The sequence below is a fragment of the Rhinoraja longicauda genome, chromosome 35, assembly GCF_053455715.1.
Source record: "Rhinoraja longicauda isolate Sanriku21f chromosome 35, sRhiLon1.1, whole genome shotgun sequence".
Classification (NCBI taxonomy): Eukaryota; Metazoa; Chordata; class Chondrichthyes; order Rajiformes; family Arhynchobatidae; genus Rhinoraja; species Rhinoraja longicauda.
This window is the reverse complement of record NC_135987.1, coordinates 16,758,954-16,784,591: the sequence shown is the minus strand read 5'-3', so window position 1 is coordinate 16,784,591 and position 25,638 is coordinate 16,758,954. Positions and strand designations below refer to the sequence as shown.

Sequence of the window (25,638 nt, the reverse complement as noted above, 5' to 3'; positions counted from 1 at the left end):
AAAAAAAATTGCGCCTCATATCATATCATATATATACAGCCGGAAACAGGCCTTTTCGGCCCACCAAGTCCGTGCCGCCCAGCGATCCCCGTACATTAACACTATCCTACACCCACTAGGGACAATTTTTACATTTTACCCAGCCAATTAACCTACATACCTGTACGTCTTTGGAGTGTGGGAGGAAACCGAAGATCTCGGAGAAAACCCACGCAGGTCACGGGGGGAACGTACAAATCCTTACAGTGCAGCACCCGTAGTCAGGATCGAACCTGAGTCTCCGGCGCTGCATTCGCTGTAAAGCAGCAACTCTACCGCTGCGCTACCGTGCCGCCCATGTTGGCTTTAAATGGACACCTCTTATTTTTAAACATTAACTCTATGTTCTAGAGTCTCCCAGAAAAGAAAACATCCTCAAAACGTTAACCCTGTCAAGATTCTTCCAGATCTTATAATGTTTCAATCAAGTCTCCTCTCGTAAAAGCAAGACTGATTACTGGAATTGGCATACGAATTGTTAAGAGTTTTTATTTAAACCTTACAGCATTGTTAATTTGGGGGAAAAAGTAGTACTTACACATGCAATTTTTAACAAATACCATATTTCTTTCTGTCTCTTCTCTTGCGATCTCAACAACATTTTTTCATTTTCTCTAATGTTGTCAAGCGCTTGTTCAATCTTTGGGAAAAGATCAATGATCTTCTGCTTACAGGACAACAGCTTACTGTGATTTAGAAAGGAAGACACATTGGGATAAAGATATCAAGACAGCTTGCTAATATATTATATTGCTTATAAAGATGACATTAACATGCAGCAAGTAACAGATTTGGATGACAATAACAGCAAGAGATTTGTACGTCTGATATAACAATATTCATTTCAAGATTTTACATTTCAATATTTATTAATGCCCTTTTCGCACTCGCGTGAAAAACCATGCACAGTACATGGTAGGACATTTTCGTCTTTGGAGTTAAATACAGGCAGTCCCCGTGTTACACAAGGGTTCCGTTCCTGAGAACTGTCAGTAAACTAATTCCTTTCGGGTGCTGTCAGTGTGGAGTTTGCACGTTCTCCCTGTGACCGCATGGGTTTCTTCTGGGTGCTTCGGTCTCCTCCCACATCCTAAAGATGTGCCGGTTTGTAGATTAATTGGCTTCTGTACACTGGACAAGTTGTGTACGGAGTGGATGGGAAAGTGGTATAACAGAAATAGTGCAAATGAGTGATCAATGGTCAGTGTGGACTTGGTGGTCGAAGGGCATGTTTCCATCCCATATCTCTAAGCTAAACTATCCATAAGTAGGAAACAAATAATTTTTCAGTAAGGGAAAATAAATAGGTGACAGAAATAATAGAGGTTCACTTGGTTTCATCCAGTTACCACAAATACAGTCATGAAAGAGCCAAAGCACCAACAGAGGAAATAAAATTCCAACAAGACATTTCTTTTTGATTAAGCCACAGTTTAAACACTTAGATGTTTGCCCGCATTGATGCTTTCAACATAAATTATTCAATGTTATATTAAACTTTAAAGACAAATATCCATGATCAAGTACAAAAGACAGGTTTGTTTTCACAGAGGCATTGTTTGTATTTAGAGTTCTATGGGAGAATTTGCATAAAGTCGAATTTCTATAAGTCACACCTTCCATAACCTGGGCAGCATTTGTATCATGAATCAGCTTTAGCCAAAGAATGATGGAAATGTGGGACATTTAGTCCCAGACATTTCAAGTCTCAACTTCACAAAGTAGTGACTTTTGAAAAAATATTTACAAATGTTAATTAATCAAGAAAGTAAAGTTAAAATGGCCGATAAAGTTGATCCATCAACCTACAACATTAATGTAAGGTAGTGAACAATATAACCAAATCTTTTAGCTGCATAAATATACTTTCAAATACCTATTACCATTAATCATTTATTGTTTACATGCAAGACAACATTGAATGGTAATGTTGATTAGGAGGGGCATAATTATCAGAGCCACGCTTTTACTTACACAAATGCAATATGAATGCAACCTTCAGGTATCAATGTTCGAAATCAGACCATGATGCTTGGTTGATTTTCGTACTTCCTTACCCAAAGGTAATGAATTGCGTTGAACCCTTCAGAAAGATGGTCTAACTGAACCAGATTAAAAGGATGCGCATGGGGACACAGCGAATAAAGTCAACACTCTCAATCTTTTTCCCAGGGTAGAGGATTCTAAAAGTAGAGGGCATGGGCTTAAGGTGAGAGGGGAGGGATTTACGAGGGACCTCAAGGGCAACGTTCTCACTCAGAAGGGCAGTCCGTATCTGGATTGAACTTCCAGTGGAACCTATAGAAGTGGACTTTTAAAATACATTTGAACAGATATTAATATGAAGGGTTTAGAGGGCTAAGGGCCACATACAGGAAAATGGGACTGAACCAGTGTAGTATCTTGGTTAGCATGGACTGAAGTGCTATGACTCCATGAATAGAGCTCTATGACTCTATGAATAGCAAGGTACTATTCAATGAACAGTGAGTACCAAATCTTGCTTGTTTCCCTTTCTAAAATACATTTTAAATGTGCTTTATTATACATGATATAAAGATATTTTAACTTTTTAAAACTACTTAAAAATCCCAATCAAAATTTGAGTGTTCATACCTGAGATGGGTGTATAGCTCCTTAAGCACACGATCTTGATTCTGAACTGTTTGCACAATGATCTTCACCATCTCTGTACTGTCTCCATATTGATGCGAGTCTTAAATCAAAATATATTCTTTAAATGATAAATGGTCATTTTTGACGGTCTGTATCTCTCTCCTCAAATGCTGCTTGACCTGCTGAGTATTTATAACATTTTGCTGTTTTTATTTCTCATTTCCAACATTTGTAGGGTTTTTTGGGTGCTTTTTTCCCCGCTAATTTTTCACCGCTTCATTTGGAAAAGGTATTTTCCAGGAGAACATTGAAGAACTTGCAACAGCAACAGAAGCAACCGGCAGATCAATTATTTGTGAAATAATTCAATTTCCACCACTTTCCATTGGAGCTTGCACTGAAATACCCCAAAAGGTCAGATGCACTGGAGCATATCTACTGATAGAAATTAGATTGTTGCCATCTATTAACAGTCCAATCATGGGCTTTCCACACGACAAATACCGAAGATTATTTGCTTTGCAAACACTAAAAGAAAAGTAAATTGCCTCTTAACAAGCTTGCTAACAGGCCAAAGATACACTAGTCCCACTGACATCGATGTTATTGATTGGATGCACCAAGTCTTTTAAATGAAAAGTTAGTGATCAATGAGGCACAGTGCTGAAGAATAAGATGCCACCAGAGGCGTGCAAGCCTGGGCATTGTTATAGTGATGTCTGCATTTGCATTCATGAACCAGATGATTGGACATGTGTAGAATGCAAGCAGACTCAAAAATTATTTATTGAAGTGATCTTATCAACTGCTTGACTGGACAAGATACACTCCAATCTTCTACTCCCTCCCAGCTTTTTTAAGCATCATTACGCTCAAGCTGGAAACATTAAGAATCAGTTGGAAAATATTAATGTGGCAGCCAAACCAAACGATATCCCATTATTCTGCCAGCTTCACTCTGCATATCAATAGCAACTGAAATGGGTGGATTTCTCAGCATTCACTTACAGAAAGGATATGCCAGTACTTCAGAGTATTTGAAATCCCAATGCTCCTCCCACTCAATTTTCTTTCTCCTCATTGATTATTTTTTCACATGACTTTGATCAATCTTTCCGAAAATTACAATAATATAATATATTCCTTCATTCGTCCCATACCGAGGAAATTTACAGTGTTACAGCAGCAAAGTGGATAGCAAGAAATCATTCATTATAAATAAAAGTAAAGACAAGGATAAATTGTATTCTTTTAGCTGTTACTGTTGACTCGTCTGCTGGGAGCAGTGCTGGTTGTGCACTGACAACAACGGGAAGGAAGGACCTCCTATATCTCTCCTTCACGCACTTGGGGTGAAGGAGTCTGTCACTGAAGGAGCTACTCAGTGCAGTATTGAGTATTGTATAAAGAAGCTGGAATCTGTGTGATATCAAAGTGTAATTCTGAATTTTATCTTAGATCTACACATCAACAGCAATCACTACCTACAAAATTCCAACCAATTACTCAGAAATTCATTAATCTAAAATTAGATACCAAGAAACCATGTCAACTAAAACCATTCTATTAGTTGGCTTGGCATGTGGAAATGTGAAGATGTTTCAAAATTTTATTTTTAAGTTCTATAACACAATTAAGAGACACTCGAGACATGGATAGGTATATGGGCCAAATGCAGGAAGATGGGACTAGCTTAGATGGGGCATCATGGTCAGCATGGACGAGTTGAGCCGAGGCCCTGCTTCAATGCTGCATAACTCTATGCCTCTCATTCTCATTACCTATTCTGCATTAGTGCAGCTCCTCAACCTTACATACTGTTTTTCTTTGCAATACAGCTCTTGCACATTAATTCAGGCCTTTACAAAATGTCCACAAAATTCATAAAAGATAGGACATTACTAATTTTTTAAAAATAATAATAATCTGCTTTTTGCAAAGAACTCAAAATTAGTTTTAAAATCATGAACTGGTTCTTGTTGTTTACGGATAGACAACGATAACCTGATAAAAAACTTAAGACTCATTTCACGCTCTTTCACACTATGTTCATAAAGATAGAAGCTAAAATGCCAACTGCAGAGTTAAAAATAAGCACAATACCTTTTGGTTTTCCCTTGAGCTTTCTGTATAAATCAATAGATTTCTGTTCACTAGAAAGGAAAATTATGATTAGTAAAATGATTTATTACACTAACATGCTTGAAAATCAATCTAATGAATTGTTATGTCTGTTGAAGACCAATACTTGCCATAAATAATTCCTTTCATAAATTAATCTAAACGTGTGGATGATTGGTCTATTCTGCTGAAAGCATAGTTATAGATTTTTTCTGGGACTTATTCAATCCTAGCGCAGTGTTAAAGCATTTGTCCCTGTGAAAGCTCAGAACTAAATTACTGCTTTGTGTTCAGCTGCACAATACACTTTCCTTCAAGTTTAGAAATATATCTTACAGTCTTGCTTGCTCAACAGTAAAGTACTTCCCATATCTCTATTCTCAAATGCAAGTCCTGCATTTATTAACACAACTGGACAATGACAGATTCACTTGTTCTAAACGGAATTGGATATTTTTCCTACTCAGAAACAGCAAGTGCCTCATGATTCTGTGGTACTCAATGTAATTACACCTTCTTCACAATGATTGAGTAACAACGTCAAAAAGGTCATGAGGAAAGCTCATAAGTGACAAAATATTTGGTGATAGAAGTCCAATATAAATAATAGCTTTGAATCTGCAGAACAATTCCACTGATGCAGAATATGAAAAAATAGATTTGAGAAATCAATGTTTTCTCTATCAGAGAGGCAAAAAGGTAAGTGTACAAAACAATGAAAAACCACTCCCAATTATATTCCACATTAATATCACCCCATATTTTATTTAGAGAAAACGTCTGTAATTATTGTTGTACAAAAATTGGTCTTAGATCCAGAGCCCCAAAAAATGGAAAACAACAAAATTCTCATTCTGATCATGATCGAACAACTGCAATCAAACAGAAAATTGGATTAACTATGGTCACTCGTGCACCCAAGCAGTCTCCTTCATAGTTTAGAAGTCTTTGTTGTGACATAAAAGAGAATGAGTAACCATGACAGGATACGTCCTTGCCAAAGCCTGGTGAACTGGTGGAAACATTCATGTGTTGGGGATGGCAAGTACACATCCTTTGTGTCTGTCAGATGTTGAAAGACTGGAGCGACTAGGCTTGTATACACTGGAATTTAGAAGGATGAGAGGGGATCTTATTGAAACATATAAGATCATTAAGGGATTGGACACGTTAGAGGCAGGAAACATGTATCCAATGTGGGGGGAGTCCAGAACCAGGGGCCACAGTTTAAGAGTAAGGGGTAGGCCATTTAGAACGGAGATGGGGAAAAACTTTTTCAGTCAGAGAGTTGTGAATCTGTGGAATTCTCTGCCTCAGAAGGCAGTGGAGGCCAATTCTCTGAATGCATTCAAGAGAGAGCTAGATAGAGCTCTTAAGGATAGCGGAGTCAGGGGGTATGGGGAGAAGGCAGGAACGGGGTACTGATTGTGAATGATCAGCCATGATCACATTGAATGGCGGTGCTGGCTCGAAGGGCCGAATGGCCTATTCCTGCACCTATTGTCTATTGTCCATTGTCCTTTCATCACTTTATATTGGATTATCCTTCCCACGCTCATAATTGTTCTATTTGAACACAGATCCTTTGCCTTATACAGTTTTATGTCTGCAACACAAGGAAAATAGTGATATTTACAATGCAAAAAAATTGTACAGTAAGAGACTCCATTTTTATGCTTTAATGAACATTGGAGTCACGGTTTGCCATTAAACCCAGTCCAGTTAAAAAAAAAAAATCTGCAGATTGAAGATTGTTGGCCGCATGTTAAAATGCTGCATTCCTTGTCTCCCACTACTTAATACATTTTTGGGGGGAAGATACAGCTGTCAATTATGAAGAAATCTATTACACCAAGTGTAAATTATTTTTCTTACAGGTTTTCCATGACGTCTCCCTGTCGTCTCGCATATGGGCTCCTCTGAAGTTCCACTATCTCACTGTGCAGACTTACAATTTGTTCTTCCAAATGACCAATTTCAGCAGCCTTAAAATGTCAAAACAAAGTTTCCTTAAATGAAGCCAACTATAGATGTTATTACTGCAACTGTCAGGTATGAAGAAACAATAATAATTAAATAATTGGATTATTCACTGCACAGCTATGTAAACACAGAATAACTGATGGGTAATGAGAGGATTCCAGAAGAGTGCACTGATACATGAATACACCTCTTAAGTAGTCCATTAAGGTTGAGAATGACTTCTTGTATTCCATTTCTGCTGGTTCCAAGTTGCCTGATGAAATCACAGTAGAATCCATCTGTATTGGGGAGGTGCTTGACTAGTGAATTCCTTCCAACCTTTTACTACTTAGCTAAAATGCAGAGAATAGTGGAAGTGCTCCGCACATTAGGAGCATCTTTGTAGAGCAAAGCAGAGTCAATGTCGCTCACTAAGCTTCATGGGGTGGAGATGGGGGTAGAGATGTCACCGATAGAACAAAGCCAGGGCATGCCTTCCTGCTCTGCTTTTCACAACTCATACATTCTTTTGTCTATGTTCTCACTCTCCAACTGCTCCCATCCACTCATTAATCTTTACAGCAGATCGCCGCTGTCATCCCAGTTTTACTCCATTAGGAACATCATCCTTCCCCACTCTGCATCGTAACAAGCTTTTCTCTCCTTCTCAGGTCTGACGAAGGGTCATCAACTTGAGAATTTGCTTTTCTTGTAGATGTGGCCTGATCTGTGTAGTTTTTTCCAGCATTTTCTGTTTGTATTTTAGATTTCTAGATTTTTGATTTTCTACTGAGCTTCTGTGCACTTTGGCAAATGGAGTTGAGGCCTTCAAATGCCATCCTGAATGCTCTCTCTCTGTTTTTGAGCAGTCATGGGCCATGGCATTCCTCGAGTCAATGAGCACATCACATCTGTGAATTGTTTCCTCTGCCCACTTGATAATCTCTTCCTGCAACTGAATTTAGAGTAAATAGTTTGCTTCAGATACCAGCCATAGGCACGTGAAAAAGGATGTGGAGGCTTTGGAGAGGGTGCAGAAGAGTTCATGCATTAGCTTAAAGAATTTGGACATACTTGGATTGTTTTCTCCTGTGTTGAAGGATGAGGGGCAATTTGATAGAAGCATAAAAAATCACGAGAAACATAGATAGGAGAGGTAGTGTTCTTCCCCACTAGGGAGCCAAGGTTTAAGGTAAAAGAGGGAAAGTTTAAAACAGACATGCATTGCAAGACCTTTTTTTTACAGGTGCTTGAAACACGCTGCCAGGAGAGGTGGTAGAAGCAGATAGGATAGCAACGATCAAGAGACTTTTAGACACATGAACAAGTAGGGAAAAGAGGGATATGAACCGTGTACAGGATTAGTACGATTAACATCAGTGCAGACACGATGGGCTGAAGGACCTCCTCGTGTGTTGTACTGTTCTATGTTCTGTGTCAGACAGCCTGTCCTAAATGAGCCTATAATTAAAGCTTCAATGCTGGGGATGCTGCCTTGGGAGAAGCTATCGATGCTGATTTGCTTTTCCTGCCTGTGAATTTGGACGATTTTTGCAGAGAGGGTGTTGATAACACCTCACAGCTTACACCAACACAATAGGGGTAATTTACAGTGGCCAATTAACCTACCAACCGGCACATCAGTGCTAATGGCATATTGGCCTTCATTGCAGAGGATTTGAGTTTAGGAGCAAGGAGGTCCTACTGCAGTTGTACAGGGCCCTGGTGGGACCGCACCTGGAGTGCAATTTTGGTCTCCTAATTTCAGGAAGAACATTATTGCTATTGAGGGAGTGCAGCGTAGGTTCACCAGGTTAATTCCCGGGATGGAGGGACTGATGTATGATGAAAAAATGGATCGACTGGGCTTGTGTTCGCTGGAATTTAGAAGGATGAGAGGGGATCTTATAGAAACAAAAGATTCTTAGAGGATTGGGCAGGCTAGATGAAGAAAAAATGTTCGCGATGTTGGTTGGGGGAGTCCAGAATCAGGGGTAACAGTTTAAGACTAAGGGTTAGGCCACTTAGGACTGAGATGAGGAAAACCTTTTCACCCAGAGTGTTGTGAATCTGTGGAATTCTCTGCCACAGAAGGCAGTGGAGGTAATTCACTGGATGTTTTCAAGAGAGAGTTAGATTTGGCTAGTAATCAAGGGATATGGGGAAAAAGCAGGGACAGGGTACTGATTTTAGGTGATCAGCCATGATCATATTGAGTGGCAGTGCTGGCTGGAAGGGCTGAATGGCCGACTCCTGCAACTATTTTCTATGTTTCTATGTGACAAGAAACCAAAGCAACTAGGGGGAAATCTATATGGTGACGGGAAGAACATGCAAACTCCACAAAGACAGCACCCAAGATGGGATTTCAGCCTGGTCTCTGGGGCTGTTACCTTGTTACATTGAAGAATTGTAAAGTAATTTACAACTTAAAATCGAATGAATGTGTCGGAAAGAACTGCAGATGCAAAGGTGCATCGAAGGTGGACACAAAATGCTGGAGCAACTCAGTGGAACAGGCAGCATCTCTGGAGAGAAAGAATGGGTGACGTTTCGGGTCGAGACCGTTCTTTGGTCCTAACAATATGCATCCAGAGGAAAACATAAAGACAAATATTACTATTTTGAATCCCGGATCTAATGAGAACTTGACAAGACATGGGGAATTTATTGTGCTGTACAAGGTCATATACCATAATTATTAGCTGTAGTAGAATAAAATTAACTTTCTCAGTACACAATTATTCAGATCTTTCTTGGTGACAAACCCAAGCATCTCAGCATACCAAAGACTGTTGAGAAAAAAAAACCAAATGCTGAAGGAACTCAGAATCCCTGGTGGGAATTGTCAGGCAATGTTTCAGGTCAGGACACCTCCTAACCTGACGAATCAGTCTGAAGAAGAATCCCCAACAGAAACATCACTCCATTCCCTCCACAGATGCTGCCTGACCTGCTGAGTTCCTTCAGCACTTTTTGTGTTGCTCAAGATTCCAGCACCTGCAGTTTCTTGTATCATCAATGACTATTTCTTAGCTGTGTCAAATATTACCTGTATGGTACTAACATTTATTTAGTAGAACTAAAATACAATTTCACTGTCAAACACCATTAAAACCTTCAATTTATTTACCTGTTTACAAGCCTCTGCCTTCTCTTCCATTTCCTTCCATGCTTTTAACATCTTCTCAGAAGCTAAGAATAGAAATATACAATTTCAATCAAAATTTAGAAGTAACTTAGCAATAAATAACATACTGTACCTTAAATTTCACAACCATCTCCTGAAAATATAAACAAATGGAAATCATATTGTAAGAACTAGAATAAATAAATGTAGATTGAGCCTGAAGACGATGTGATAACGTGGGCAACATCTACCCGATATTAAAATAAATCACACATTGGCAAATTTCATTCAACAATACAGGGCGGCACGGTAGCGCAGCGGTAGAGTTGCTGCTTTACAGCGAATGCAGCGCCGGAGACTCAGGTTCGATCCTGACTACAGGTGCTGTACTGTAAGGAGTTTGTACGTTCTCCCCGTGACCTGCGTGGGTTTTCTCCGAGATCTTCGGTTTCCTCCCACACTCCAAAGACGTACAGGTATGTAGGTTAATTGACTGGGTAAATGTAAAAATTGTCCCTAGTGTGTGTAGGATGGTGTTAATAGTGTTAGTGTGCAGGGATCGCTGGGCGGCGCGGACTTGGTGGGCCGAAAAGGCCTGTTTCCGAGCTGTATCTGAAATATGAAATATGAAATAAAATATGAAGTTTGGGACCTGGAATATCAGGACCCTCATAGGTAATCGCCCAGTGATAGAACTAAATCTTGTACTGTTGTCATAGCTTGGGAACAATAAAGTAAATCTTAAGTAAACATCAGATAAAATAAAGATGTCACAAGTTTAGGAATAGAAAGTTAGGAATAGAAAATGATCCAGTGTTTCTGCACCCTCTCCAGCCCAAGATCCAACACAGATGTGCGTTTAGTCACTATTTCTCTTTCTCCAAAAAGTATTGCTCTTCAATTCACACTCTCCACTTTGCTGTGGAAACTCTTTCAGTTTCTCTGTCCTCTTTTCATATTGAAACCTACAATTGTATTCATATTTTTTTCAATCTACTGACCAACTTGTTTGGCCAATTTTGTTATTCTATTTTAGTATTTACCAAAGTCAATTTTTAACTGGAATTTGAACTTGCAATGATCTGACTCAGATGAGAGTGAGCTGCTCCCCCATGTAAATCAGAACATTGCAAGTTCAAATTCCAGTTTAAACTTGAGCACCAGTTCAGTGCCAAGAGGAAGCTGCCCTGTTGTTGATTCCCTTCTCTCAGGTGGTGTTTTTCACAAGGAGCCATCTAACCTTTCTGGTTGGCATTTAAAAAAAACCACACAATATTTTCGATGTTTCTAGGAATAGATCGGGTAGATGCACAGAGTCGTTTACCCAGAGTAGGGGAATCGAGGACCAGAGGACATAGGTTCAAGGTGAAGGAGAAACAATTTAATAGGAATCCGAGGTGTAACTTTTTCACACAGAGGGTGGTGGGTGCATGGAACAAGCTGCCAGAGGAGGTAGTTGAGGCTGAGACTATCCCATCGTTTAAGAAACAGTTGGACAGGTGACGATTCCGGTTCTTTATGTCAATCTCGTTCAATAATAATTGATCCAAACACTTGTTCTTCAATTGAAACCTTTCAGGAAGCGCTGCAATGATTCCTCCAAGTCTGCTCCTATGGAGCACATGGTCTCCGGAACAGGCTGGGACGAACATACTCACACATAATAATAATAATAATAATAATAATATTCATTTATTGTCATTGCAACGAGTACAACGAAATTAAAAAATAGCCAATCCTGACGGTGCGTACAAACATATATGCAATAAATGCAAAAACAAATAAATACATAAATACAATTATATTAAGTACAAGATTTTTTAACGGTGTTGCCTAGTGCAAAGGTAGTGTTCAGTTCTCGTATGGCCCTGGGGTAAAAACTGTTCTTAAGTCTGTTTGTTCGGGATTTGATCGACCTGAAACGTCGACCAGAGGGCAGATGAACAAACAGACGGTGGCCGGGGTGGGATGGATCTTTTATTATTTTGCCTGCTCTACTGAGGCAGCGTAGGCTGAACAGGTGCTCCAGGGAGGGCAGTGAGCAGCCGATGATCTTCTGGGCCGTCGTGATGACCCTCTGAAGGGCCTTCCTGTCCTTTTCTGAGCAGCTGGCGTACCATGTGGTTATACAGTATGCCAGCACACTCTCGATGGAGCAGCGATAGAAGGACAACATGAGCTTCTCCTGCAGGTTGGTTTTCCTGAGGATCCTCAGGAAGTGGAGTCTCTGCTGTGCCTTCTTTACTGTGGTGATGGTGTTGGTAGACCAGGTAAGATCCTCTGCGATGTGCGTACCCAGGAACCTGAAAGCGGGTACCCTTTCCACACAGACCCCATTGATGTAGAGTGGGTCGTATTCTACACTGGTTTTTCTAAAGTCAATTATAAGTTCCTTTGTTTTGGAGGAGTTCAGGACCAGATTGTTCACTGAACACCATGCTGCCAGCCTTTGGATTTCATCCCTATAGGCTGTCTCATCTCCTCCTGAGATGAGTCCAACCACAGTCGTGTCATCCGCGAACTTGATGATGGTGTTGGTGGGATGGGTGGGGGCGCAGTCGTGAGTGTAGAGGGAGTAAAGGATGGGGCTCAACACACAGCCCTGTGGTGAGCCGGTGCTCAGTGTATCATATCATATCATATCATATATATACAGCCGGAAACAGGCCTTTTTCGGCCCACCAAGTCCGTGCCGCCCAGCGATCCCCGTACATTAACACCATCCTACACCCACTAGGGACAATTTTTACATTTACCCAGCCAATTAACCTACATACCTGTACGTCTTTGGAGTGTGGGAGGAAACCGAAGATCTCGGAGAAAACCCACGCAGGTCACGGGGAGAACGTACAAACTCCTTACAGTGCAGCACCCGTAGTCAGGATCGAACCTGAGTCTCCGGCGCTGCATTCGCTGTAAAGCAGCAACTCTACCGCTGCGCTACCGTGCAATGGTGGAGGAGAGGTGAGGGCCTATTTTGACGGTCTGGGGGCGGTTGGTCAGGAAGTCCTTGATCCATTGGCAGATGGTTTGGGAAAATCCAAGGTCGGAAAGTTTGGTGACCAGTCTGCTCGGGATGACCGTGTTAAAGGCAGAGCTGAAGTCGAGGAAGAGCATCCTCACATAGCTCCCCTGGTGTTCAAGGTGGGTCAGTGCAGTGTGAAGAGCAGTGTCGATGGCATCCCCTGTAGACCTATTTGCTCTGTAGGCAAACTGGTGTGGGTCGAAGGTGGGTGGGAGGCTGGCTTTGATGTGCTGCAGGACCAGTCTCTCGAAGCACTTTGTGATGACCGGTGTGAGTGCTACCGGACGGTAGTCGTTGAGGCCGCTGATGACAGACTTTTTCGGCAGTGGGATGATTGTGGCGGACTTCAGGCAGGGAGGGATGGTGGATTTTAAAAGGGACAGGTTGACATACCAAGACAGTGTCGATATAGTTTCCAAATAACAGAATGGAGGGGGCACAATTAAGGGGCATGGCAACATGTTCATCCAGTCACAAGTAGGCCCTTCCCAGTCCCAGTTATGACCAACCCCGTACATCCTATTGTATCTGCTGGAACAATCTGTGATTAGGATGTTAATCACTTCTCAACCGTCCATGGTTTCACAACCTCTAGCTAACGAGCAGAGATATATCATACAATAGCAAAGCAAGCAGTGATAATTGTTTCTAATGAACCCTTACCCATAATGCTACCATCTTTGGCCTTGGCTTAATCAGACACTTCGTATTTTACCTTAATTCCTCACAGGTACATGGATAGGGCAGGTTTGGAGGGTTATGGACCAAGCGCAGGCAAGTGGGACTAGGGTAGCTGGGACATTGTTGGCCGGTGTGGGCGAGTTGGGCCGAAGGGCCTGTTTCCACACTGTATCACTCTATGACTCTATGACTCTAATTCTGTCCAATGCTTTGATCAATATGCATTTTCAATCAACCCTACAAAAACAACTTAGTTGGCAACTATTACAATAACCTTTGTGGGGGTTTGCTGTGCATCAATCTGTTTTTCCATGTTTCTTACAATATGATTGCAATTTTCTTCATTAATACATAGCTGTAATTTTTTGTGAGAAATAGCCAAGAAAGGTTCTAGAAAATACAAATCTTTTGTCTAGTATGAACATCTGCAAGCACTCCATCTTTTTTCAACACAGTAAAGTTAAAACATAACATTGTAACAAATAAAGTTTCTGTCTTTTAACGCCATTTATCTTTATTCAACATTTTTGGCATTTAAGAGTCGGTGATAATCCAGGCTTACTGTGTAAAAAATAAAGTTAGATTAGCTGAAATCATCAGATTTACTTTAGTTTATGAAGGTTTTGACAAATTCTCAACCTATTGGGTCCTTTGATTATTTCTACTGTGCTTGATCTTTGATGTGGAGTTTGTTTAAGTACAAGAATAGTGATAAATTTATTGCAGTATAAATTTGAAGCAATATTTCAGGGATTGGCTCAAAAAATAACTCCTTCTTAAGCCCTTTGCTCCTCTAGCAAGCATAGGCCATTGACAAATGTCCTCCACTTCACTCGGTTGTTGGCAGTTCTTTCGAGATCTCCCCAGTTGAGCCACTCCCAGACATTTCTGCCTGGACACCTCTTCCCCAGCTTTTCCTGGAGCGACCTCTTTTCCTTTTTCTTTGGGGGTTCCATTTCAGGGCTTGCCGGGTGATTTTTGTGGCAGGTTTTTTGAGGTTGTGTCCAATCCAACTCCATTTTCTCTTTCAAATTTGTAAGTCAATGGGATCCTGGCTTGTTCTTTTTCCAGAGGTCCACATTGTTTACTTTGTCTCTCCACCAGATGTTTAGTATTCTCTTGAGGCAGATGTTAATGAATGTTTGCAGTCTGTTTATTGTGTGTTTTGTTGTTTTCCATGTCTCTGATCCATACAGCATCACCTGCTTCACATTTGAGTTAAAGATGCATATTGAGATGTGTTTTGAGCTCCACATCTTCCTGAGCATGTTAAACACCACCCTGTGCTCTGACAACCCCCACAGAGTTCCAAACAGAGCATTTTAATTTAACAGTATTCCTCCAAAAGGGGAATAAATTACAGGTATTCAAACGGTGTATCTCTCAGCCAGATAGAAATAATGATGCTGATGGGATTAGTCAAAAGCTGGTAGTAGAAACTAGTATTGGAAAAGCGATGTTATTATTGACCACTGTTATGTGCGCTGTAAGTATATGAACTAAAAAAGAGTTACCACATTACCATATATTTATCAATGAACTAGTCCAAAAAATTCCTGTTATACATAAAAGACAGAGTATGTTTGATTTATTTTATTAGATATTAGGTCCAGTTTTGTGTTTTTATAAACAGGTCGGAATTTTGGACCATCAATCCAGGGACACGAGTTTGAGGAAGGTCACTGTTTTTGAGGCTGTGTTTGATACAATCCTTGTATTAGTTTCTTGAACATCTCTCCTTCCGGTGGTCATGTGAAAGGCCTATGTAAAGGAGCTGATGTGACATATGGAAACTGTCTGTCTCGATCACATGGTCTATCCAGTGGAACTGAGCCCTCAGGATCATGGCCTCATTGCTGATCAGGCTGCCTGATCACCCTCCCATGCCATTTGATGCCCAATAGTGATTGCATAGATCTCACGTGGAAATGCTTTGAAATCTTCTTGTAAAGGTTTTATCTGTCTTACGTTCTCCAATGGTCAAAATCTTCAAAAGTATCATGAACAGTGAGAAGGGTTAAACTATGGTTCAATTCACACAAGTTTTGTACTTTGATTAGGGCTTTGGTCCTGTAGATTGTTGTTATCCAATTGGGCACATCCAAACAAAGTCTTAATCAAAATAAGCTTGGATTTCTGAGGTGCCTTTAGTTTCAAGGATTTTGGACATGAATGGAGGCAGGTTCACTGTTTGCAAAGGAAGAGGTGTAAAAGGTGTTTTTTTTTAAGATAATGATTGACAAAGAGGAGGAAAAGCAATTACAATGGAAGTCAATTTGGGTCTCAGAAGGGAAATGCAGTCGTCAGCAATTTTAATGGAAGTAGGTTCAAGAGAGAGATTCATGGAAAAAAGACATGAAGCTCTGCTGCTGCAATTTAAATTCTATTTGATTAAATGATTCCAATTGTACATCAGGAAACAAATGCTCCACTTTGTCATCTTGTTGTCACAATGCTTTTGCTTGTGATAGAAAGATGCTCACCAGGGATCGATGACAAATGAGTTATTTTCCAGTCACGTCATTCCTTCAGACCAATCATTATACTCACAAACAGCAAGCAGGTGTTTCAAACGAGACTGAGAGCTGTACAAATTCATGAATTTCCTGTTTCTACCAGCAGTCCCATCAATCAAACAAGGACTAGTCAGGCCAGTTGCACAACTAATTGCAGCGTATAACATTGCCGCAGAATAACATGAAAAGAAAGGACATTAGATCACTTACTGCCAATGTAATTAACAATAGGTCCATCAATAAACACAAGATCACAACACATTCAGAAAGAATTTAATAAAGTGAACACTTACATATTCCATATGCCATTTGCTCGCTGTACTTTTCCAGATCAAGCTTAATGCTGGACTGAAAGAAATCCAACCTAGCCTTCAACTGCTGAGAATTAGAAAACATGGTTGTTTTCATTTTTGTAAGGTTATTGTTATAACGAAGCAGACTCAACCTGGAAATAAATCACAATCAAAAAATAAGATTCCAAGAAACATCTAAAAACAAAATCTTTAACAATGAACAGGTTTCTATTGAAAAAGCATTCAGTAACACAACAAAAAAAAATGACAGGGAAGTGACTGGCCAGTAAGATATAAATCAGTCATCTTAACGGGCGCACAGTGGACTGAAAGAAATCCAATGTGCGGGGATCGCTGGTCGGCGCCGACAGTGGGCTGAAGGGCCTGTTTCCGTGCTGTATCTCTAAACTAAGCTAAGCTACAATTAAAATATAAACACGTGGGTGATGTGGTGGTGCAGCTAATATTGCTACTGCTTCAAAGCACGAGAAATCTAGGTTCAATCTTCAGGTGCTGTCTCTGTGTGCTGTTTGTAATATTCTCCCCATGATCATGTGGGTTTCCTCTGGGAGCTTCAGTTTCCTCCCACAACCCAATGTCCAATGGGTTGGTAGATTAATTGGCCACTTTAAATTGCCCCTAATGTGGGAAAAGCTCCATCCGCTGGATAGCGCACAAAAAAGCTTTCCACTGTACCTCAGTACAAGTGGCAATGATAAACTAAAATTAATGACCTTTATTTCTAAAAGCAAAATATTCTTGTCAGCCAAGTAATTTAATAGTCGTCAACATATATTTAATAGCCTTATAGCCAACAGTGAAAGCAATTAATTACTCCAGAAACAAAGCAAAATATTTGCGTCGCTGGAAACAAACCTGAAACTAAACTTGGAAGTTGCATTTACTAATCATACAATATTTATGCTCCCCAAATGTGGCCAAATATTAAGATTATTATGCTATTTTTTGCCAGTAGATATTGTCCATCTCATATATAACCAAATTGCAGCCAAATCCACACAAACCCGAATGGAAATTGGAAATGTGCCCATCAGGAAATAGCATTATTTGCGTGCTGCAGTAAAGACAGGAAGTTGGCCACAACAATCATGTTAGCATCTCAAGCAAGCTTACTGACTGAAAAAATAATTTACTCCAAGGCACAGCATTGGGGTAGAATATTATTTAATTGAAAAAAGAATTAGATGATTTTGTAGGAAATATTTCAAATAAATGAACAGATTTTTAAATTTTGCTTTGCTCTCAACATAATTTGATTATCATTTTTGTTTCACTCGGAAAGATTGGAGCTCCCCAGAGAATGCAAAATTAGTATTCTACAGGGACGGGAAAGACAGGAACATTTTTTAAAAGATGCTCAAAATTGAACATAAATCAACACAGTCTCATTCTTCCACATTGTAAATTGTTTTAGGAAATTCTACTTTAAAAAATATATTAATTTTCCTTTTCTATTATTTTTAAGTCTTTGAATTTTTCTTCCTGAAATGTCTTGCACCTCTTCTAATTCATCCTTCTTTTTGGATCTTCCTTGAGATCTTAATCCTTGACCTTATAATTTGTGAGTGAGTACATCGAGAAGCAAACATAAATTTAAGTCTTTCTTCATATAATTATTTATTGGTGGTGTATTACATCAGCTCTATATAGGGTGCAGAAATGACTTACATTGCAGCTCTCTGGCCCTGGAACAATCTGCTGTAGTCCTCCTTCAATCCACAGACATAATTCACAGCCTCTCCCCACACCTTCCTCAGCTGTACATTAGGTAACATTATCTTAGCATCTCGTACTATAAGAAAACATTACAATTAAGTTAAAATGCAGCATTTCTGAATTTTAATTGACACCAAAATCTACAAACCATTAAAATCTAGTTTTATTCTGCTTAATTTACCTAACGTGATTTCAGTCTTAATATATCTGATCAATTTGAAGATTATGAAATTTACAAAAATGAAGCTCACCACTCACTCGCACCTTTTTCAAACAATTTAACTGCATTTGAACATTTTTATATCATCTCACAATTCAGATTCTGAATAAAATATTTTTCTGAATATTTGTTTTAAATACACGTCTAACTAAATTTGAGTTCTTCAATTGAAACATTCTCAATTTACTCAAGATCAACCTTGTTGCATGTCTTTACAAACATTATTCATACTTTGATGATGTTTCTAATTTGAACAATAAAATGCAAGTTGTTTGTATAACCCCACCATTATATTATATTTCTTGATTGGCTTGTCCAGATGGTTACATCCACTGTAACCCATAGAAATCACTTTTAAATCTTCAGACTAGACTAAATTAATTTCATTTTTATACACTTGCAAATCTACTTATATACACAGAACATGAGGGGCGGCACAGTGGTTGAGCTACTGCCTTACAATGCTATAGATCCTGGTTCGATCCTGACTACGGGTGCTGTCTGCATGGAGTTTGTACGCTCTCCTTATGACTGCGTGGGTTTTAGAAACATAGAAAATAGGTGCAGGAGTAGGAAATTCAGCCCTTCGAGCCAGCACCGCCATTCAATACGATCATGGCTAATCATGCAAAATCTATCCCGTTCCTGCTTTCTCCCCATGTCCCTTGATTCCGTTAGCCTGAAGAGCTAAGAGCTATATCTAACTCAACTCATCTAACTTTTCTCCAGCTGCTCTGGTTTCCTCACACATTCCAAAAGATGTGGTTTGTAGGTTAATTGGCTTCTGTAAATTCTCCCTAGTGTGTAGGATAGAACTAATGTACGGATTAAACTTTGTATGTTTTATTAAGATCACTTTTAGTTCTAAACCCCAAAGAGTACAGAGCCAACTGGAAGGGTAGTATAGCAATAACATTGCTTTCTCAATTCAATCCTGACCTTTAGTGCAGTCTGTCGGGAGTTTGCACGTTCTCCTTGTAACTACATTGCTTTCCTTCAATTACTATACAAGTACTTAGCATCGATATTCACCCAATAGAAGGATAAGGATTGTGCGATCAGTGTGGTATACTAATATGCTCGTGCATTTGGGGATTTAGAAGGAACTGCTGAGTCTCTAGCATTAAAGTGGAAAAGTGCTCAGTGTTTTAAATGTCTCAACAGCGTCTTGTACAATTGCCGTAATACTTCCCCTGCTTTTATACTCCAGTTCCTTTGAAATAAAATCATCATTGATCCCATTGGCCTTCCAGATTAACTGCTACCACTATATGCTATTAGTAGGTGCTTCATGTACAAGGACCTCATAATCCTTTAATGCTGCAGCTTTCTTTAGTCTTGCCCCATTTACATTATAACCTTTTTTGTTAGTCTTCCTTGATATCTTTTCATTCACTCAACCCTTCAACAGCTCTCTGTAAAATCTCACATCACAACTTGCCTTTCCTCTACATTTATATTATCTGCTAGTTCGGCTACAGTATATTTGCTTCCTATCTCGAAATTCCCAATATCTAATTTAAACAGCCGTCATCCCAGTACTGATCCCTGTGGTAATGAACCGCTTAAAGGTCGCCAAACTGAAAATGATCCTCTTATCTTGACTCGCTGTTACCTGTTGGACAGCCAATCATCTATCCATATATTAGATCCAACAACACTTGTTCTTGTAAAGTAACCATTTATGTGGCAGCTTGTTAGATGCCTTTTTGAAAATCCAACTACATCACATCGACCGGTTGCCCTCTCCCCACCGGCTGATACTTCGTCAAAAAACTCTTATAGGTTTGTCAATATTTCCCCTTCATGAAGCCATGCTGACTCAGATTATTACTTTACAAAATATTCTGTTGATGCCTCCTTAATAATTGATATCTATTTGTAATAATGAATATTAAGTTAACCAGCTTGCACAATCACACACATTTAACCTCCCACTTACAAAAGAAAAAATAAAATCACAGTACCTCTCCAGAATTAAAGGGTTTGTGGAAGATCTACTATATCTGTAGCCATTTCTTTTTTAGGATTCTAGGATACAGACCAGGATTCTAATGCAGCCTTAGTTTCTTTAAGTTTGCCTAATACTCAATCTCTAATCACAGTGATGCTACTTAATTCCTTCCCTGTATTTTTTTTAGTATTAATTGGAAGGTCCAAGTATCCCCTTCTGTGAAGACTGATGTAAACAATGTGTTTGTATTTTTTACATTTTCTTTAATCCTCAGCCTCATGTTCACTTTAACCTCTCTCCTTTTTTATGTCCTTAAAGAAGGTTTTGTTGGAACACGTGTTTCTAACAGGAAAAAGAAGTTGAAAATGGCACATCGTGGGAATATAATTAGAACTTTGAAAAACAACATGCATAATAATATGGTTAAATCATGATGTACAACAGTAACTGGAAATACTTCAAATGATGGAACCATGGAAAAATACTGAAACAAGGAACTGCAGATGCTGGTTTACAAAATAAGACAAAGTGTTGGAGTAACTCAGCACGTCAGCAGCATTTCTGGAGAACATGGATATCTGACGTTTTGGGTTGGGATTTTCTTCAGTCCTGTCAGCTCAATAATTAATGTCCAATAATGCCTTGATTTTGAAAATTATCAACATAATATTCAACTAGCTCTGTGGCCATGCCCCTGTCCCTTCTTCAGATAGATGCTTCACGTATCTCTGTGACTTCTTACTTTCCTGTGTCTCTTCTATGCAATATCGATGTTACTGAATTGTCACTTTCAATCTCTCAGCTTCTTTGTTGCTCTTTCCTCTTTAAGTCAAAACCTATCAGAGCTCATCAATTTATACTTTCACATTATGAAGTCCACTATAAGATTCTGTCTAATCATGCTCACGTTAACCGTCTTTGGACATGTTGTGAGGTTAAAAACATTACATAAATGTTATTGCTATCATAATGCTCAAATAAGAATTTTATTGTTCTGTTTAAGTACATATGACAATAAAACACTCCTCTTGACTCTACATACAAAGCTGCCTTAGGACTTAGTGATGTTGTGGCACTGCCAGAAAGCTGGCCAACTGGAATGAACTTCCTAATACTGTAAAAGTCTTAAACTAATTACTACTTCATTAATGTATCATATTTTGGCACAGCACGCAACAATAACTCTCACCCCAGCCTTTTCCTCTCTTTTGCTTTGATATCCTTTCTTACTCTGGAACCTATTTCCCCACTTCCCCTACGGCTATCTTTTTGTATGGCTTGCCAACTTTTATTTTATCGCTAAAACAAATCGAAAAATAAACAGAAAATTCTCAGTATTTTGAATTCAATTGAGCACTAACACGTACCAAGCACGTAAACAGCTAACAAACATTAAATTCTCTCATCCTTATTCTCTCATCCATGATCGCCTCCATAGGACTCAAAGAAAACAGATTTTGTGGGTCAATTATGTTTATAATAAAGGTTCTATTTTACTGAATTACTGAATCTTCCGGTTAGTCTAGGGTGCCTTATATTTTTTAACTCCCAATATGTGCAACAATAACGTGCTGAACCACTGCACAGTTGTACTACACCCTCAGGCCGCATTAGAATTTCCATGTGTCGGGAAGAAAACTGCAGATGCTGGTTTAAATCGAAGGTAGACACAAGATGCTGGAGTAACTCAGCGGGTCAGGCAGCATCTCTGGAGAGAAGGAGTGGGTGACGTTTTCGGGTCCCACACGGTGACCCACACCGAAATGTCACCCATTCCTTCTCTCCAGAGATGCGGCCTGACCCGCTGAGTTACTCCAACATCTTGTGTCTACCTTGGAATTTCCATGTTGCAATTACAACATGCAAATATTACAAAAGCAATGTCAATATTACAACGTCCATGTAAATATTGCAACAGTGTGAAGAAAAATAGGGCTATAATTCATTCTGAAACATGCAACAAAGAATCAAGGCCAGTCAGAAAATTTGTAGAGCGATGCATTTTTATATTAAAAGCCATGATTCCTGCCATCTGTCATGAGGATTTAATAGATTGATAATAGATTGGTTTGATTAAAGTTTTTCATTTTAAATTTACAAACTGTATTTGATATATAACAGCTCTTACCAACATAATTAACATGTTCTGGTAATTTTCTGGCAACAAAGGGTCCTTCATAGATGGTGCTACTTTTATCAAAGAGGTACACCATGTACCTATCCCAGCCTCTCTGCAAAATGAGAAAAACATATTGAAACAGTTTTATTGATAGAACTCCTAATGTTATTGGAATGTGGAGTCAAGGTACTTTTTGTCATTGTTTCTTTTGACCACTCAAGTTAAAAGGCACAGTGTTTGATATTTTTGGAGGTAGTGAAAGTATAATAAATGGAGAATACTTGAAATTATTGGATCCGGTACTATCTTTAAGGATGTTTGAATGAAAGTTATCCATTTTCCCCTTCCATTGGAGGCATTAGTTCACTTCAATCAAATTGGCCAACTTCTTAAAAAGAAGCACAATGGGAGGCACTTTTGACAAGACCAACATTTACTGCCCATTATGGCCCTTAAATCATTCTTTTGTCCTTTACAATAGATAACCTGGTTATTTTGGTGGTGGTGGTGGGTAAACCTTAAAATTTTACAAAGATGATAAACTTCAGCATGATAGAGTGTCAGTATTTATTGGCATTGTAAAAACTCTTTCACTAGCAAAGTATATTTCAAGAGCCGAGAGTGTTTAATTGTCATTGACAATGGAACAATGATTTTTTTTTACTTGCAGCAGCCTAATGGGTCTATAAACTGTACACAAAGATAATATATAATAACTAAAAATTCAATAAATTAATTTGTAGCTTTTTGATTAACAGCATCAATAATCATCAAGTCATATACAGCTTCATTAACACATGGGCAAAAAGTCTATATTTTTATAAAGATAATATAGATGAATACATACTACATCTGGCACACATTGATTGGCAGGCTTTCGAGGATCCAAAGAAATTCCAGTTTCCACAAGTAACTCCTGGTTTGCAGCAGCAATTGCTGTTTCAGCTTCGATTCGCATTTGAAGAGAATGCAGGCTCTCATCAGGTTTAATCAAAAAGGAATGAACCCGGGCAGAAGTCATATTTAATATATGAACAAACTGTGAGAGAGATGAAACAACACTCTCAGATTTTTTTTAAATTAATTCTAACAGTCCCTATACACTTCTCTTAACAGAAATGTATCCAGTCTACTTTAAATTGTTTTACCACAGGTGAAATGGATCGCCAGTGAAACCATAACTGGCTTCTTGCCCCTTTGTTGCGTCAAGAGCTTCAGGCCTCTGCACTTGTCACTTTGTGATCTTCCTATTTAAACTGCAAGTAAAAACCTGCCAAGTGAAAATTAGAAAATCGTCTACGGAAATTCTTGCCATACTTGCATTGTATGAAATTAACCACAAGAGGGCACTCTAAAGCAAATATTGTTTTCAAGGTGTTACTAAATTTGAGGCACTACATTCTTTTTCTACAAAAAACTTCCAATAATATTTTGAGCTGGATTTAAAACACAGAAACGACGGGCAAATGTTCAAAAGCTCAGTGACAATCATCATGTCAGCAGTGGATTTGTAAGAGTTAGAAACATCATAGGTTCATGATAGAAAATCTAGCCCTTTGCTACCGTCAGAGTTGATGTCTTTCATGAGGCATTAACCAGTCTGTTCTCCAGGGACATAGAACATGCCACAAAACTATTTCAGAGAAGACTGGGGAACTTAACCTTCATGGCTTGCTCAATGAACATACATCAGTGAAACATTTCACCTAAGGAGCTTGCTATGGACAGGACACGTTAACTGCAATGTTTCTAATGTGACGATGACTGGATTCTGAAGTACTTCTGAAATAAAAATGCTAGAAATACTCAGAACATCCAGCATCTCTGGAAATAAAGCAAGTTAACATTACAAAGTAATGTAATGAACTTTCATCAGAATTATTGAGTTCAATGTTAAATTCTGAGGAATGTAACATACCTAGATGACATGCCATTCGTCAATCTTCCGGTGGGTATCATTGGAACAGGTAACAGGCCAAGAATAGTCATCAGAGTGGGAGTGGGATGGAAAATTAAAGTCACAGGAGACTGGAAGTAGGTCACTTGAGTACCAGGAGTTTCTGCCAAGTAGTTACTCAATCTGCATTCAGCAAATACACAAAGTGCTGGAATAACTCAGCATGTCAGGCAGCATCTATAGAGAACAAAGACTGGTAAGGTATTGGGTTGGGATCCTTCTTCAGACTTCTTTAGTCCAAGCAATATAGAGGAGACCATATCAGGGCACTAAAACCGGGGCACTAAATGGAAAAGGGACAAGTGAATTGCTGCTCCACTTGGAAGGGGGTTTTAAAGTCCTAGAGCATTGCAGGAGGTAAATAGTAAATATTTCGTCTCTTGATGGATGAAGGGGATTTGACAGAGTTGAAAGATTGAACTGGTATTTGTGAAGGGAATAGTTCTTCCAGAATGCTGAAAGGAGGGATGAAGTCGAGAGGAGATGTCTCGTGGTGCCATCACACAGTGGTGGTAATTATGAAGGATGATTTCATGAATTTGGAGTCTGGCAGCGTGGAAGGCAAGGACAGGAGAATCCTACCCTTGCTCTGGCAGGGAGAAGAGGGAGTGAAAGCACAAATATAGGAAATTATTAAAAACCGGTTAACTATGGTACAGCAAAAGCCCCTTTTAAGGCAAAAGGAAAACACCTCAGAAGTACTAGTGTGAAGTGTCACGATAAGAATACAATGGAACCAGGGAAACTGGCCACACAAGAAGGAATCCTTACAAGAAGCACAATGGAAAGATGAATACCAAGTAGATTAGTGGTCTATGAGTTTGTAATGAATATTAGTCACAAGACTATTTCACCAAGATTTCAAATGAAAGCCTGTAGGAAATCAGCAGAAGTGATTATACATTTGAGTTCTATGTGGGAACAGGATAGAATTACTGCAAATGTACTGAAAAAAGGAACAAAGGAAATGGCTCAGTTCAGACAGAAAGAATGATCTGTGCATGTTGACTTGGTAGAAGTGAGGGAATTAAGGGAAAAGTTGTTCAATGCAAAAACAAATTCAGCTGCGATTAAGTTCATAATTTCATACGCGATAGTAGAATTAGGCCATTCGGCCCACCAAGTCTACTCCGTCATTCAATCATAGCTGATCTATCTCTCCCTCCGAACCCCATTCTCCCGCCTTCTCCCCATAACCCCTGACACCCGTACTAATCAAGAATCTATCTATCTCTGCCTTTAAAATATCCTTTGACTTGGCCTTCATC

At 39.2% G+C, this 25,638-nt stretch overlaps 1 protein-coding gene across 6 annotated transcripts in view; it reads right to left on the bottom strand.

Moving 5' to 3' along the window:
• Nucleotides 1-25,638, bottom strand: part of chuk (component of inhibitor of nuclear factor kappa B kinase complex) — a 56,050-nt gene that overhangs the window by 12,503 nt on the left and 17,909 nt on the right. For 5 of the 6 annotated variants that reach the window (XR_013549394.1, XM_078428588.1, XM_078428591.1 and 2 more), the window contains exons 11-19: nucleotides 23,261-23,452; nucleotides 22,423-22,525; nucleotides 18,073-18,196; nucleotides 16,384-16,535; nucleotides 9,872-9,933; nucleotides 6,652-6,761; nucleotides 4,759-4,808; nucleotides 2,656-2,755; nucleotides 578-725 (exon numbers count right to left, since the gene is read on the bottom strand). Coding sequence is in view for 5 of the 6 variants with exons in the window: in XM_078428588.1 (XP_078284714.1) it covers nucleotides 578-725; nucleotides 2,656-2,755; nucleotides 4,759-4,808; nucleotides 6,652-6,761; nucleotides 9,872-9,933; nucleotides 16,384-16,535; nucleotides 18,073-18,196; nucleotides 22,423-22,525; nucleotides 23,261-23,452 (1,041 nt within the window). In the remaining variant the exon portion in view is untranslated. The remainder of the gene's footprint in view (nucleotides 1-577; nucleotides 726-2,655; nucleotides 2,756-4,758; nucleotides 4,809-6,651; nucleotides 6,762-9,871; nucleotides 9,934-16,383; nucleotides 16,536-18,072; nucleotides 18,197-22,422; nucleotides 22,526-23,260; nucleotides 23,453-25,638) is intronic. The other variant, XM_078428592.1, reaches the window with a different exon arrangement.